Source organism: Oscarella lobularis, chromosome 7, assembly GCF_947507565.1.
Source record: "Oscarella lobularis chromosome 7, ooOscLobu1.1, whole genome shotgun sequence".
NCBI classification, from domain to species: domain Eukaryota; kingdom Metazoa; phylum Porifera; class Homoscleromorpha; order Homosclerophorida; family Oscarellidae; genus Oscarella; species Oscarella lobularis.
Genome location: NC_089181.1, coordinates 1726130 through 1739133, shown reverse-complemented (window position 1 = coordinate 1739133; position 13004 = coordinate 1726130). Strand labels below are relative to the sequence as shown.

Below are 13004 nucleotides of genomic sequence, written 5' to 3'. Positions count from 1 at the left end.
TGTGGTTTCTCGAAGAAAAAGTGAGTAGAAAGACTTTCTTATAAGCTTACTTCACGCCGCTAGCCTCAGTCGGATAAACATCCGAAACCTTTCAACCTTTCAAGTCGACAGATTTCATAAAGTTTTTATGCAAACCCGCTTGCTTGCTGTTGTATAGTGGCAAGAGCATCGACGTTGAAGAGGAAGCCTCCCCCGTTTACTAGCACGCTAGACGTTGGGCGTGGATGTGCTTCTGATGCCCAAAGCACGGAAGACTTCGCGTCTCTCGCGTCTGCCTTCGGCGAGGACTAAACAGAACAAAAGCAATGCAACTGTCGCCCTTGCAATCGCTGCAACAGTCGGTCTCTTACTCGTACTGCTGCTTCAATGGTACTGGCGTGACCCAAACAGCAACGACTCTGAAGAACGTTTGAATACGCTTCAAACAGACCAGGAGGAGAAGCGCAAACAGCATCATCGAAAGCTGACGCCCGAATGGATTGAGGAGCTCATTGAGTCGGCACTGAAGGAGGGCATTAGTCCAATGTCCAGAGCATCTGTGGAGCCAATCGACAGGGAGGCGACCCTAAAGAAAGCGAGAAAATTCGTCAAAGAGCATAAACTTAAAGAGGCCAAGTTTCTTTACAGGTACGGTAATGATGACCTTCAATTGAAATTAATTAATTAATAATTAAAGTTGCTGCAAATTATTAATTAAATTAAATTAATTAATAGAACTGAGTAGTATGTTAACGATGGAATTTGTCGTTAGGCACTTACTTGAATACGATCCTTTTGACAAAGAAGCAGCTGGCGAAATCAAAGCCATTTACCGGAAACAGTATCCCGAAGGTCCCCAAGGCACAACGACGAAGAACTTTACGGATAACTTCTTCAAGGTAGTCGATAGGCGAGCGAAAGAGGAGAATTTCGTGGTGAACGAACGACCGATGACAATCAAGACAATCCGACCCAATCTCTTCGTCATCGACAATTTCCTGAGCGACGACGAGTGCGACGAGCTGATTCGACTGCACGACGACATCGTGCGCAATCGATCGACGTCGCCGCCGCTCGTCTGCCTCCAGAACGATCGTTTCGTCGAAAAGTCGACGATTGCGAGTCACTTGATCGACGGGACGTGCTGCCTTCGTCCGGCGCTATCCGACTACGTCAGCGCACACTTGAATTGGAGTCACAGCACGTCCGTGTGCCGCCACGAGAACGAACTCGTCGACCGGATCGAAATGCGTATAGAGCGCGCTACCGGGCTCGGTCATCGGCACGCGCGCGACACGCAGCTACTCTCCTACGCCAAAGGCGTGTCCTACAACGACCACACCGATTGTTTCTATCGGCACCATGTGACCGACAATGACAAGACGGCCACATTTCTTACCTATCTCAATGACGACGGTCTCGACGGCGGCGACACCGTCTTTTCTCGACTCAAAATTGGAGTGAAGCCCCAAAAAGGCATGGCCGTCGTATTTTACAATTTCAGAGGAAATGAGTGCAATATCGACATGATGCACCGATCGAGCGTCGTACATCGAGGCCGAAAAACAATTCTGCAAAAGTGGTACAGCTATCCGGATGCTCCGTTTTTGAATGAACGCGTAGTCGCACCTAAAATCAAGGAACGACGACCTTATCAAGCAACCGTCTCCTGTGATTACATTCTGGGAGGCGGAGAGTCGAGCTGTCGTTGGTACGAGATTTGGCCCTTTCCCGGGTGATCTCTCAAGTTTTTTTCTACAGTAGCATGTATAAGCTTTCCAAGTTGGTTCTTCTTTTTTAACTTACATGTATCTGTTGCCACTGGCTTTCTTTTGTATCAAGGAACGGAAATTGGACAGGATCTTTGACTCCTTCTTTGACCTCGCGTGTCAGTATAAACTTAGAAGCGTTTTCAGAAGGTGTTGTGTATGGTGTCCAGCTGCTGAGCTGAGCTCACTTGTCAAATAACTTCAATTTGACGATGACGTCATTAGGTAAAGTTATTAATTAGGCAAAGTGTTCTTTCTCACCGGCTGCAGCTCATCACCTAACCAACATCTCTGTAAACGCAGCCATGATAATGTCGCTGAAGGAAAGCGCGTCGTGGTTGGGCTGACGTATGATGAAAATCATACAAAGAAAAAACGTGATCCCACGTGAACGACATTGCGTTCGGTTGAGCATAAAGAAGAAAAGACATGAACTTTCCAAATCAAAATTCCCACTCTCACGCGCACTTGTTTTGATAAAATATGAAGCCGTACCTTCGTAAGTTTAAAGTTCAACAGAAACGACTTATCGATAAAACAGAAAACAATTTACTAAAATGAGCAGTTAATTAAAAAGAAACGTTGAAAATAATATATCGTGAAGGACATTTTGGGAACATCGCTGACTACTTACTTTACAATTTTTTTCCGCTGTACCAACCCAAATTCTTCATCCAGTAAAACATCAACTAATAAAGTGGCACAATAAATAAAACCCCAAGACAAAAACAATCAAGCTATCACGCTCTACGCTGCATTTCAATCGTCGTGGGAGAAAACGATCGCCTTCGAAACCGAGCTATCCTCGACGGCACGGCTCGAAACCAAAGCGCCACAAATAACAGAGAGGCGACCAATGACGAGGCCAAAATGGAGTAGAGAAAATAGATCGGTCCATAGACAGCGAACACATTACCCGTCACCAGAGGAATGACCATTTCTCCAAACGAAGCGCCCACAACGAACACGGAAGCCCGCTTTCCCGATATTTCAATATAGAGCTCGGCCCATGAGATAGTAGCCGGAAATATCGAAGCTATAGCGAGACCCAGCAAAGCCGTGCCGCACCAAAGAGCAACGGTGCTAGACGGAAAAGCGACTAAAATCGCAACGGCCGCTAGACAACCGAAAAAATCCATGACAACCATGGCGGCGGGCGAGACTTTGAGCGAGGCGAAAAGAACGCCAAGCCCGCGTCCAACGGCAAACGTACCCCAATAAACGCTGGTCAGAAGAGCGGCGGTGCTCTTGGACATGCCCAAATGGCAGACGGCGTACGAGGCAACAAAACCGCCGTACGTGACTTCGATTCCAACATAGGCGAAATAGAAGAAGAAGAGAAGAGCGAGGATTTGATATACGTAGGATCGGCTCGCGTTGGCATAGTTACGCGTGCCCGATTTCCACTTTTCGCTCTCCTCGCTCGTTTCGCCGCCGTCGTCCGGATTGCTTTCTGAAACGGGACGATTGAGACGTTTCGCATCGACGACGCTCGTTGGACGTCGAGACGATCCTCCGCGACAAACGTTGAGTCTGAAGGCGTAGTAAACGAATCCGACGGCGGTGACGAGAAGAAACGAGGCGGCGATGTAGTAGGAGGCGGCAAACGTAGGCTTGTAATTAGAACCGCACAGTTCCGATACATTGCCCCGGCTGTCGCTGCTACCGTTTCCGCTGTTCGGACACGCTTCGAAGTGACGATGATTATGGAACGAGTCCGAGGAGTTGGCTGTGTTGATGAGAAACGGCTCGGCCATGAGCGGCGAGATGAAGGCTCCGAGTCCAAAGGCAAAGTGAAGGGCTTGCAAGTAGGGAGCTGATTTGGATCTCCATAGTTGGAGAAGCATAACATTGCCACCTGAACAAAAAAGAAATTGTCTCTTCATTCAATATAATTCCTTATTTATTTATTTATTTATTTTATTTATTTATTGTATTTATTTATTTATTTATTTGTTTGCCTGTGTCTAAAAATCCCATAGCAATTCCTTCAAAGACGACGCACAAGGCGAGAACTCCAACCTGTTTACCAAGTGGTATGAGAAACGTTCCTAAAAGGCCCAGATACTTGTCTCCCCAAAAGCCCTTGAAAGCCCGATTACTGACCAATCGTTGAAAAAGTTTGAGATATCGATACAAGAAAATGACCCTCGAAACGATCGAAAAGAACGCCTCCTAAAATACTACCTAATATGGTACGAATGCCAATAGGCGATTCTCGTGATCCAAGTCCCTCCCTCCTCACCTGTTAGATATCCAACGGACCGTGCAGTAAATACGTAAGAGAGCTGCTTCAGAGTGCTGCTCGTATTGCAGGCTAAGTCTAACAAGGTGGGCCCCAAAACGGCTAGAGTAATTCCCTGCACGGAGATTGCAGTGGTTATCAGTTCTGGATCGAGGATTCTCTTACCAGTGAGAAGAATCCAGCAAATAGCGATACGGTTATTGCTCGCATTCGGAAAAGCGAGTGTATCCATTGCTGGGGATGGATTTTGACGACTTGTGCGCTCGGCAATTCGTTCGACTCGTCGTCCGAGCTTTCCGGTTCATCCAGAAGCGCTTCATTTATTTCGTCGACGTTTCTCTCGTCGCTTAGAGCTATTGCGGACGGCTCTTCTCCGTCTGAAGCCATTTGGAGCAACCTCCCGTATATGGTGTAGATTTGTGAATTTTCGCTTTGGAGACGATAATTCAAATTCTCGCTCGAAAGGACGCATAGGCCACGTGCCAAAAAGTGTCAGTCTTTCTCACGTGATCGTATCAGACATGTACTCCATACGACGATTCTTTTCCTCTGATCCCAAGCGAAAAAAAGTAGCTAGGCCCTTTCCCGGCTGATCTCTCAAGGCAACCGATTATTATAAAAACTCGGGGTTTTTTCTACAGTAGCATATACAAGTTGGTACACTTCTTTTTTAGCTTACATGTATCTGCTTGCCACTGGCTTTCTTTTGAATTGGACAGGTTCTTTGCCTCCCTCTTTGATATCGCGTGTCAGTAGAGCTCTAAACTTAGAAGAGTTTAAACTTAGAAGTGTGTTCATGCAGAAGGTGCTGTGCATGGTGTTTTCAACAAAAGCGCTAAAGAAGGAAAGACATGAACTTCCAAACTTAAAATTCACACGCTCTAAAATAACCATAAAGGAAGCCGTACCTTCGTAAAGTTCGAAGTTCAACAACTTATCGATAAAAACAAATAATGGGCATTTAGTAAAAAAATCAATCGTGAAGGACATTTTGGGAACATCGCTGACTACTTACTTACCTTACAATTTTTTTCCGCTGTGCCAACCCAATAAAACACCTGGCCATGTTCAAGTAAATAAAAAAAAAGAGGCGCAATAAAATAAAACCCCAAGACAAAATAAACAATCAAGATATCACATTCTATGCTGCATTTCAATCGTTGTGGGAGAAAACGATCGCCTTCGAAACCGAGCTATCCTCGACGGCACGGCTCGAAACCAAAGCGCCACAAATAACAGAGAGGCGACCAATGACGAGGCCAAAATGGAGTAGAGAAAATAGATCGGTCCATAGACAGCGAACACATTACCCGTCACCAGAGGAATGACCATTTCCCCGAACGAAGCGCCCACAACGAACACGGAAGCCCGCTTTCCCGATATTTCAATATAGAGCTCGGCCCATGAGATGGTAGTCGGAAATATCGAAGCTAGAGCGAGACCCAGCAAAGCCGTGCCGCACCAAAGAGCGACCGTGCTGGACGGAAAAGCGACTAAAATCGCAACGGCCGCTAGACAACCGAAAAAATCCATGACAACCATGGTGGCGGGCGAGACTTTGAGCGAGGCGAAAAGAACGCCGAGCCCGCGTCCAACGGCAAACGTACCCCAATAAACGCTGGTCAGAAGAGCGGCGGTGCTCTTGGACATGCCCAAATGGCAGACGGCGTACGAGGCAACAAAACCGCCGTACGTGACTTCGATTCCAATATAGGCGAAATTGAAGAAGAAGAGAAGAGCGAGGATTTGATATACGTAGGATCGGCTCGCGTTGGCATAGTTACGCGTGTCCGATTTCCACTTTTCGCTCTCCTCGCTCGTTTCGCCGCCGTCGTCCGGATCGCTTTCCGAGACGGGACGATTGAGACGTTTCGCATCGACGACGCTCGTCAGACGTCGAGACGATCCTCCGCGACAAACGTTGAGTCTGAAGGCGTAGTAAACGAATCCGACGGCGGTGACGAGAAGAAACGAGGCGGCGATGTAGTAGGAGGCGGCAAACGTAGGCTTGTAATTAGAACCGCATAATTCCGATACATTGCCCCGGCTGTTGTTGCTACTGTTTCCGCTGTTCGGACACGCTTCAAAGTGACGATGATTATGGAACGAGTCCGAGGAGTTGGCTGTGTTGATGAGAAACGGTTCCGCCATGAGTGGTGAGATGAAGGCTCCCAGTCCAAAAGCAAAGTGAAGGGCTTGCAAGTAGGGAGCTGATTTGGATCTCCATAGTTGGAGAAGCATAACATTGCCACCTAAACAAAAAGAAATTCTCTCTCCATCCAAATATAATTCCTTATATATATATATATATACATGTATATTATTTACCCGTGTCTAAAAATCCCATAGCAATTCCTTCAAAGACGACGCACAAGGCGAGAACTCCAACCTGTTTACCAAGTGGTACGAGGAACGTTCCTAAAGGCACAGCAATTCATCTCCAAAGCCCTTGACGATAGCCCAATGACTGACCAATTGCTGAAAAGGTTTGAGAAATCGATACAAGAAAATGACCCTCGAAACGATCGAAAAGAAATCCTCCTACAATGCTACCTAATGTGGTACGAATGCCAATTGACGAATATAGCTCTCTCTTCTCTAAGTCCCTCCTCACCCGTTAGATATCCAACGGACCGTGCCGTAAAGACGTAAGAGAGCTGCTTCAGATTGCTGCTCGTATTGCAGGCTAAGTCTAACAAGGTGGGCCCCAAAACGGCTAGAGTAATTCCCTGCACGAAGATTGCAGTGGTTATCAGTTCTGGATCGAGGATTCTCTTACCAGTGAGAAGAATCCAGCAAATAGCGACACGGTTATTGCTCGCATTCGGAAAAGCGAGTGTATCCATTGCTGGGGATGGATTTTGACGACTTGTGCGCTCGGCAATTCGTTCGACTCGTCGTCTGAGCTTTCCGGTTCATCTAGAAGCGCTTTATTTATTTCGTCGACGTTTCTCTCGTCGCTTAGAGCTATTGCGGACGGCTCTTCTCCGTCTGAAGCCATTTGGAGCACCCTCCCGTATATACGGGTGCAAATTTTCGTTTTGGAGAAGATTCTTCCTAATTCAAATTCTTGCTCGCCTTCGCTACTGCGCATAGGCACGTGCCATAAAAGTGTCAGTCTTTCTCACGTGATCGTAAAGTCTAGATCAGACATGTACTCCATACGACGATTCTTTTCCTCTGATCCCAAGCGAAAAAGTAGCTTGCCACTCCAGAGTACTTTTTGAGAAGCAAAACGCGCTGTTTAGCTGCCAAGTATTGGGCGAAGTTGTCTCTCGAAGATAAACGAAAGCAGTACAGCTGTGGGGAGAACTACGTGACGCTCGACAACCTAAAGACCTGGCAGAAATACAAAACATTGAGTACAAAACGTTTTCTCAGCGGAGAAAACGACCGACCCATCTTCTCGTCCCATAGAAAGTCTCGTTGCGCGACAGAAATCGTTGTACGAAGCAAAGGAAACGCTCAACGAAAAGGTGACCCTCTGGAAAGGAGATATCACGTGTCTGGAGATCGACGCAATCGTGAATGCAGCCAACTCGTCCCTACTCGGAGGCGGAGGAGGTGGCTCCGTTTTATGACGCATAATTTTTTTTCGTTAATTTGAACGTATGCTTTGCAGTTGATGGATGCATACATCGTGCAGCCGGCGATTCGCTGCTGGACGAATGTCATACATTAGACGGATGCAACACGGGAAAGGCGAAATTGACATCTGGTAATCTTGGATTCTAAATGACAAAGTTTGGATGATATAACACATGTAAATTTAGGTCATCGCTTGCCGGCTAAATGTGAGCTTTGATTTTGTATGCTTCTGCCATCTGCATGTCTTTTGGATTCATTCGTAGATGTTTTGCATGCTGTTGGACCTATTGGGAAGACGCCGAAGAACGAGAAGCTGCTACGGAGTTGTTATAGTACATGTTTGGAACTCGCTTTGGAACACAAAATTCGTTCACTGGTGACTTACTTGTTTGATTAATAATTAATTAAGGAATAATAGAACCTGCTTTAGGCGTTTTGTTGCATTGCGACTGGAATATATGGTTATCCCAACAAAGATGCGGCCTCCGTTGCTATCGACACCGTTCGAAAATGGTTGGACGTTCCGGAAAATGCGGAGAAGGTCATGCGTTTCTTGCGTTTCTGCTTTTGGTCACTTTTTTGTCCCCTTTTTAGATTGACAGGATTATTTTTTGCACCTTTCTTTCTGCTGATGTGAAGGTTTATGAGGCATTGCTGCCTTGTTATTTTCCAGACGCGGCAGAGTCAAGCGTGCAATATGAGGAGGAAAGTGCAACAGACGCCACAGATAGTCACAAAATTGGCGGTGACACAGACGTAAATGTCAAGAAGAAAGGACGCCGTGACCCAGACGTACCCCCACTGATAAGGTCGGTTTCTGCTCCTGTTTCTGCTCCAGTTGCAACGAGAACTTGTGACAAAACAAGCAGTAAAAGAAAGCATTTTCTGTATTACTGGCCTCATGCAAGACCTGGTGTAGAATTGGATGAGTCCATTTCTAAGAAAAAGAAGACTGATGAGAAAGAATTTGATAGCTGCAATGAAGAAAGTGGACAGATTGGTGAAAGTGCTCCTGAAAGTGAAAAACGTCCTAAAGAAGAGATCCAGCTTGAAGACTCCACTGCTGGTGATATTAGTTTTGAATAGAATGAGCTTATCCTCTAGTTGCATTGCAGAAACTTCAAATATGGCAAAAGAAGCAACGTCATTTTCTGACAGTGCTCCGGAAAGTGAAAATCGTCCTGAAGGAGACATTCAGCCTGACGAATCTGCTACTGCCGGTGTGATATTATTCAGTTTTGAGTATGATGAGCTGACTATCTGCATTGCAGAAACTCCAAATATGGCAAAAGAAGTGACGTCGTTTTCTGATGGTGCTCTGAAAAGTGATGAACAACGTCCTGAAGGAGAAATATCTGCTGTTGCTGGTAATACTGTTTTGACTACCGGTATAATGAGCTAATCCTCCAGCTGTATTGCAGAAACTTTAAGTGTGGTAAAAGAAGCGATACCGGTTTCTGATAGCAGTGTTCCTGAAAAAGAAATTCAATCTTCTAATGGTGATACAATTATTCAAGTTGATTACGATAAACTGACAGTGAAATTGTATTGCAGAAACTTCAAATGTGGTGGAAAAAGAAAAAGAAGAAGGCTCTTCTCGTCAAAGTGATGCTGATGACGGCAGTCAATCCAAGGAAAACGAAAAGATGGAGACCAATTCAGAAGAAAATACCGAAACCTGATTTTTGCAAACCTATTGATAGGGAAACCTATTGCGTTATATTGTTTTCAGGGTTTTCAGGGTTTTACTAACGCGCGTCGCTGCATAATGGATGACGACTATCACGATGCGGACCATCCAAAACGAAGCTTTACCCAAATGGACAAACTGCGACGCGCGGGCCGACTGTGCGACGTTTCGTTCGCCGTCGAATCGCGTCGTTTCGAGGCGCACAAGATCGTTCTCGTCTCGTGCAGCGCCTATTTCGCGAAAATCTTTCTCGATCACGATCGCCAATACGCAATGCCCATTCGATTCGAAGACGTCGAGGCGGACGCCTTCGACGAGTTGCTCAAGTTTGCCTACACGTCGCGCGTTCGCATCACCGAATCGAACGTCCATTCGCTTTTCCACGCCGCCGACTTGCTTCAATTCGACGGCGTCAAAGACGCCTGCTTTCGTTTTCTCAAGTCGCGACTCGGACCGGATAATTGCATTCGCATGTGGTCGTTCGCACGATCGCACGGATGCCGCGATCTCATTCAAGGTCAGGGTGAAGAAAACTTTTCCTCTCAGCTGTCTAGCGCGCTTTGCTTCTTTTCAATACCTAGTTACGTGGAGTAAACATAGATACACACGTTAGCCAAACCTGAACATAGGTTCTACTTGTATACGGGTAGATAGCCTACTTACCTCTTACTAGACGCCCTCAGCTGAAGAGTGTCTAACAGTAGCATTTACTGTAAGAAGTACAGTAGGTGACCGTCTTTTCTAGCCGCCTTTTCCACAATCGAGAACCACTTCGTTGAGGCGAGTCGCAGTGAAGATTTCCTCGTTCTCGATTGTGATGACATTGTGGAGATTCTGACAAGCGACGAGCTGTCGGTGACCAACGAACGTGAAGTCTACGATCCGGTCATGGTCTGGTTTCATCACGATCCGGCGTCGCGAGGCGAGCATCTGTGGACCGTTCTGCAGCACGTTCGATTCACCATGCTCGACTACGACTATTTGATGAGAATCTCCGAAGAGGAGAACCTGATCAACGAGGACGAAGACTGTCTTGATAGTCTCATTGAAGCTCTCGAGCTGATGGGCGAAACGGGAGGTCGTCGTCTGTCCAAGGTCAGCAGCTACACGTGGAATGCTCGACGACCGACTCAAGCCATCGATGAGATTTTCCTGAAAAAGGACGGCCGAGCGCTCGGTTTGCGCATTATGGGTGGCGTCGATCGGCCGAGTCACGTCTTTCGATGGGGTACCAAGCCGGGTATCTTCATACTAAAGGCGAGTGTTGCCGATCGGAGGGAAAGTATTATTAACGTTCAAGATGTTAGATTGTTCCCGGTGGCGTCGCTTGGGAGTCGAGTTTGCGTGTCGGCGATCGCCTTTTGGCTGTATGAAAACGCGTCGCAGGGAGAGAGAGCCAAACCTGGGGTTTCTTCTCTTTCAGGTGAATGGCAATGATATTCAATCGGCTACTCATCAGGAAGCCGTTCACTATCTCAGCCAGGTCAATGAAACGCTGACGTTGACTGTTCGACACGAAACGCCGCCACGCGGCTTGAAAGTAGGAAGATAGTGACAATGATGATGAGACACGACGTCTGCTTTTGAAACGCAGGAAGTCAACCTTGTGGCCAATCCAGGTCAGGGATTCGGCCTGAGCATCCGCGGCGGCGTCAACGGATACGCAGGAAATCCAATGGATCCAAACGACGAAGGAATCTTCATATCCCAAGTAGGCAATCCACGCACGAAGACGCAGAGATGAAAGAAACGCAACGTCTATGTTCAGATAGTTCCTGGAGGCGCAGCGGCGGAAAACGGACAACTCCACGTGGGCCAGAGACTTCTTCAGGTACGATCATCGTCGTCGTCATCGATGCAACCAGTACCGCTATTCGCCTTTAGGTGAACAACGCGAGTCTGCTCCACGCAACGCACGACGAAGCGCGTCGAGCTTTTCAAGAGGTCGTCGATCGACTCAGCTTGCTCGTTTGCCACGGTTACACGCCCCCGTCGTCGACGGCAAGTGCGAGTCAACAGCCGTCCGCGTCGGTTCGACTGGGTACCCGGCTGTCGAGTGCGTTACAGTACGAAGTACCGAAGTCCAAGCCGCCCTAGCAATGACGTCACGCGCGAAAGAGAACGATTGCCGTCATTTGTGAACATAACCTTTCTTTGAGAATTCTATTTTTTAGATTGTTGGTTTTTCTATCCAGACTGCTCTTTCTTTGTAGCTGTTGCGTCGAATTGACTGTTACGTTTTTTTCCTGCTTTGGAAGCCCTTAAACAGCCAATTCGTTGCGCTTACTTGCTTCTTCTCTTCCTGTTTCTTCTGCTCTTCTTCGACTTTCTTTGCCAGAATGGCTTGTCTCTCTCGAAAGTACTCCAAGGGATTCTCCTCTTTCCTGTAGTGCTCCAAAATGGGCCGAACGTCGCCAACACCACTAACTGCAATAGCTAAAAGTTTTTATCACCGTCATCATAGACAAATGCTCATAATATTCTCACATTGTAAAAAGGCGGCTAAATCTTTCAGTTGCCTATCCTCGCCATCACCTTCCCACTTTTTTAATATAAGACAATTGTTCTCGTTTCTTTCACACGTCGCCGCCTCGACATCCACAGCAATAACTCTCGAAAGGTCTCTATTGAGATTAGTCAAGTCCTATAAAAAAATCCAATGCACGCGCGTAGGAAATGACGTATAAGTGACGTGAACCTTCACGTGAGTCCCCTTGACATATGTCGTTGAGTCTCTAAATAGGGAGTAGAATATTGCTTCGTTTTTTGGATCAAGAGCAACAACAATTGGCTGAGCGCTCTATAAAACAAATCGATTTTTGCACAAAACTTCAATTTCTCCTTCTCTTACAAAGGCAACTTCTTTGGTAAAGATAATTATTTCAAAAAAGGGTGCAAGTTGCTTTAGGAACATTGTCAAACCAGGACGCCTCTTGTGTCTCCAACCAGCAGTCAACTAGAAATCATTTAATAAAAACAAGAAGACATACGTGAAATAGTATACTTCATATGTTGAATGAATCAATAAATCGTTCAGTTCTAATACTAACGTATACGGCGGCTGATAGGGAGGAGGAAGAGGATCGGGTAGGAGAAGAGAACTCGAAGGCATGGCAAAATCCTAAAATCTTCATACAACTATGCCATGAAATCTTCAAGAAAAACCCACATTGTAATAAGACAGAAGAACGGCCCAAGATCTCTTTAGATACGCTTTGAGAAACGATTCTATAGAAAGTAGGTATGCTTCTATGTGATGTACACTCGTACTGTATAGAACTAAAGAGACCTGAAGCGTATGCCTAAATGTGACGTCAGAATTAGCAATGGAACATTTTCTTGGACTGTGTAAACATACCTGGAGATCTTCGTCAGTCCTTGGTCTGCCTGCAAAAAGATAGAGAATTCAGTTCGAACAGAAAATTCTTCTCGAAAAAATCACCAAGTATTATGATCGAGAAGCCGGCCATAGTCGATAGAGCAAGAGATCCAATAGCCATTCCTTTCAGACCAAGGCCTTTTTTCTTCTTTGGTTTCATGAAGTATAAGCGAACGGGAATTCGCTGCAGAGGCCTCGAGAGGAGCCTCGACGTAAGATGGGTACTAAATGTCGATCTCGATGAGGTCGAGCGTGAACTGGTAAGGAAACAGAGTCGCGAGAGGCTCGCAAAAGGCCGCCAAGCCGAAAAACGAAATGCGGCCATGAGGCAATTGATGTCAATTTGCTTAGACC

The 13004-nt window shown here is 46.4% G+C and overlaps 6 protein-coding genes and 1 long non-coding RNA gene across 12 annotated transcripts in view; 3 read left to right on the top strand and 4 right to left on the bottom strand.

Moving 5' to 3' along the window:
• The window catches only part of LOC136189690 (uncharacterized), a 1435-nt gene extending 219 nt beyond the window's left edge, over positions 1–1216 (bottom strand). For 2 of the 3 annotated variants that reach the window (XR_010670425.1, XR_010670426.1), the window contains exons 1-3: positions 760–1216; positions 351–565; positions 1–287 (exon numbers count right to left, since the gene is read on the bottom strand). The exon at positions 1–287 is cut by the window's left edge. This is a non-coding gene — a long non-coding RNA (uncharacterized lncRNA). Of the gene's footprint in view, positions 288–350; positions 566–625; positions 680–759 lie in introns of those variants that run through there. The other variant, XR_010670427.1, reaches the window with a different exon arrangement.
• LOC136189689 (prolyl 4-hydroxylase subunit alpha-1-like) lies at positions 212–1889 on the top strand. Its single transcript, XM_065977718.1, has 2 exons — positions 212–627; positions 752–1889. Exons 1-2 carry the CDS (start codon positions 236–238, stop codon positions 1716–1718), a joined length of 1359 nt encoding a protein of 452 aa, XP_065833790.1. The 5' UTR covers positions 212–235; the 3' UTR covers positions 1719–1889.
• Positions 1890–2242: 353 nt separating this feature from the next.
• On the bottom strand, positions 2243–4381 carry LOC136188663 (sodium-dependent glucose transporter 1A-like). The gene is made up of 5 exons (XM_065976415.1): positions 4159–4381; positions 3994–4108; positions 3855–3935; positions 3710–3799; positions 2243–3606 (listed from the first exon to the last, which is right to left on the bottom strand). Exons 1-5 carry the CDS (start codon positions 4378–4380, stop codon positions 2489–2491), a joined length of 1626 nt encoding a protein of 541 aa, XP_065832487.1. The 5' UTR covers position 4381; the 3' UTR covers positions 2243–2488.
• Positions 4382–4512: 131 nt separating this feature from the next.
• Positions 4513–9321, top strand: LOC136189168 (ADP-ribose glycohydrolase MACROD1-like). 4 transcript variants are annotated; one of them, XM_065977039.1, is made up of 14 exons: positions 7022–7089; positions 7139–7191; positions 7242–7355; positions 7411–7557; positions 7616–7711; positions 7767–7787; positions 7845–7957; positions 8012–8122; positions 8176–8449; positions 8501–8647; positions 8697–8801; positions 8853–8948; positions 9003–9080; positions 9136–9321. In XM_065977039.1, exons 2-14 carry the CDS (start codon positions 7146–7148, stop codon positions 9261–9263), a joined length of 1476 nt encoding a protein of 491 aa, XP_065833111.1. In that variant the 5' UTR covers positions 7022–7089; positions 7139–7145; the 3' UTR covers positions 9264–9321. The 4 variants fall into 4 exon arrangements, with proteins under 4 accessions (XP_065833110.1, XP_065833111.1, XP_065833109.1 ...); XM_065977037.1 differs by having other exon boundaries at positions 8176–8647; XM_065977038.1 differs by lacking the exons at positions 7022–7089; positions 7139–7191 and adding an exon at positions 4513–4560 and having other exon boundaries at positions 8176–8647.
• On the bottom strand, positions 5065–7102 carry LOC136189167 (sodium-dependent glucose transporter 1A-like). Its single transcript, XM_065977036.1, has 5 exons — positions 6773–7102; positions 6608–6722; positions 6466–6546; positions 6322–6411; positions 5065–6245 (listed from the first exon to the last, which is right to left on the bottom strand). Exons 1-5 carry the CDS (start codon positions 7085–7087, stop codon positions 5128–5130), a joined length of 1719 nt encoding a protein of 572 aa, XP_065833108.1. The 5' UTR covers positions 7088–7102; the 3' UTR covers positions 5065–5127.
• A 25-nt stretch (positions 9322–9346) lies between the features above and the next one.
• On the top strand, positions 9347–11520 carry LOC136189169 (uncharacterized). Its single transcript, XM_065977041.1, has 7 exons — positions 9347–9788; positions 10017–10528; positions 10579–10638; positions 10695–10811; positions 10866–10982; positions 11040–11102; positions 11156–11520. Exons 1-7 carry the CDS (start codon positions 9350–9352, stop codon positions 11366–11368), a joined length of 1521 nt encoding a protein of 506 aa, XP_065833113.1. The 5' UTR covers positions 9347–9349; the 3' UTR covers positions 11369–11520.
• Positions 11423–12979, bottom strand: LOC136189170 (mitochondrial import inner membrane translocase subunit TIM50-like). The gene is made up of 9 exons (XM_065977042.1): positions 12714–12979; positions 12630–12658; positions 12561–12573; positions 12441–12499; positions 12276–12392; positions 12123–12227; positions 11970–12071; positions 11759–11915; positions 11423–11707 (listed from the first exon to the last, which is right to left on the bottom strand). Exons 1-9 carry the CDS (start codon positions 12973–12975, stop codon positions 11505–11507), a joined length of 1047 nt encoding a protein of 348 aa, XP_065833114.1. The 5' UTR covers positions 12976–12979; the 3' UTR covers positions 11423–11504.
• Between the last annotated feature and the right edge of the window lie 25 nt (positions 12980–13004).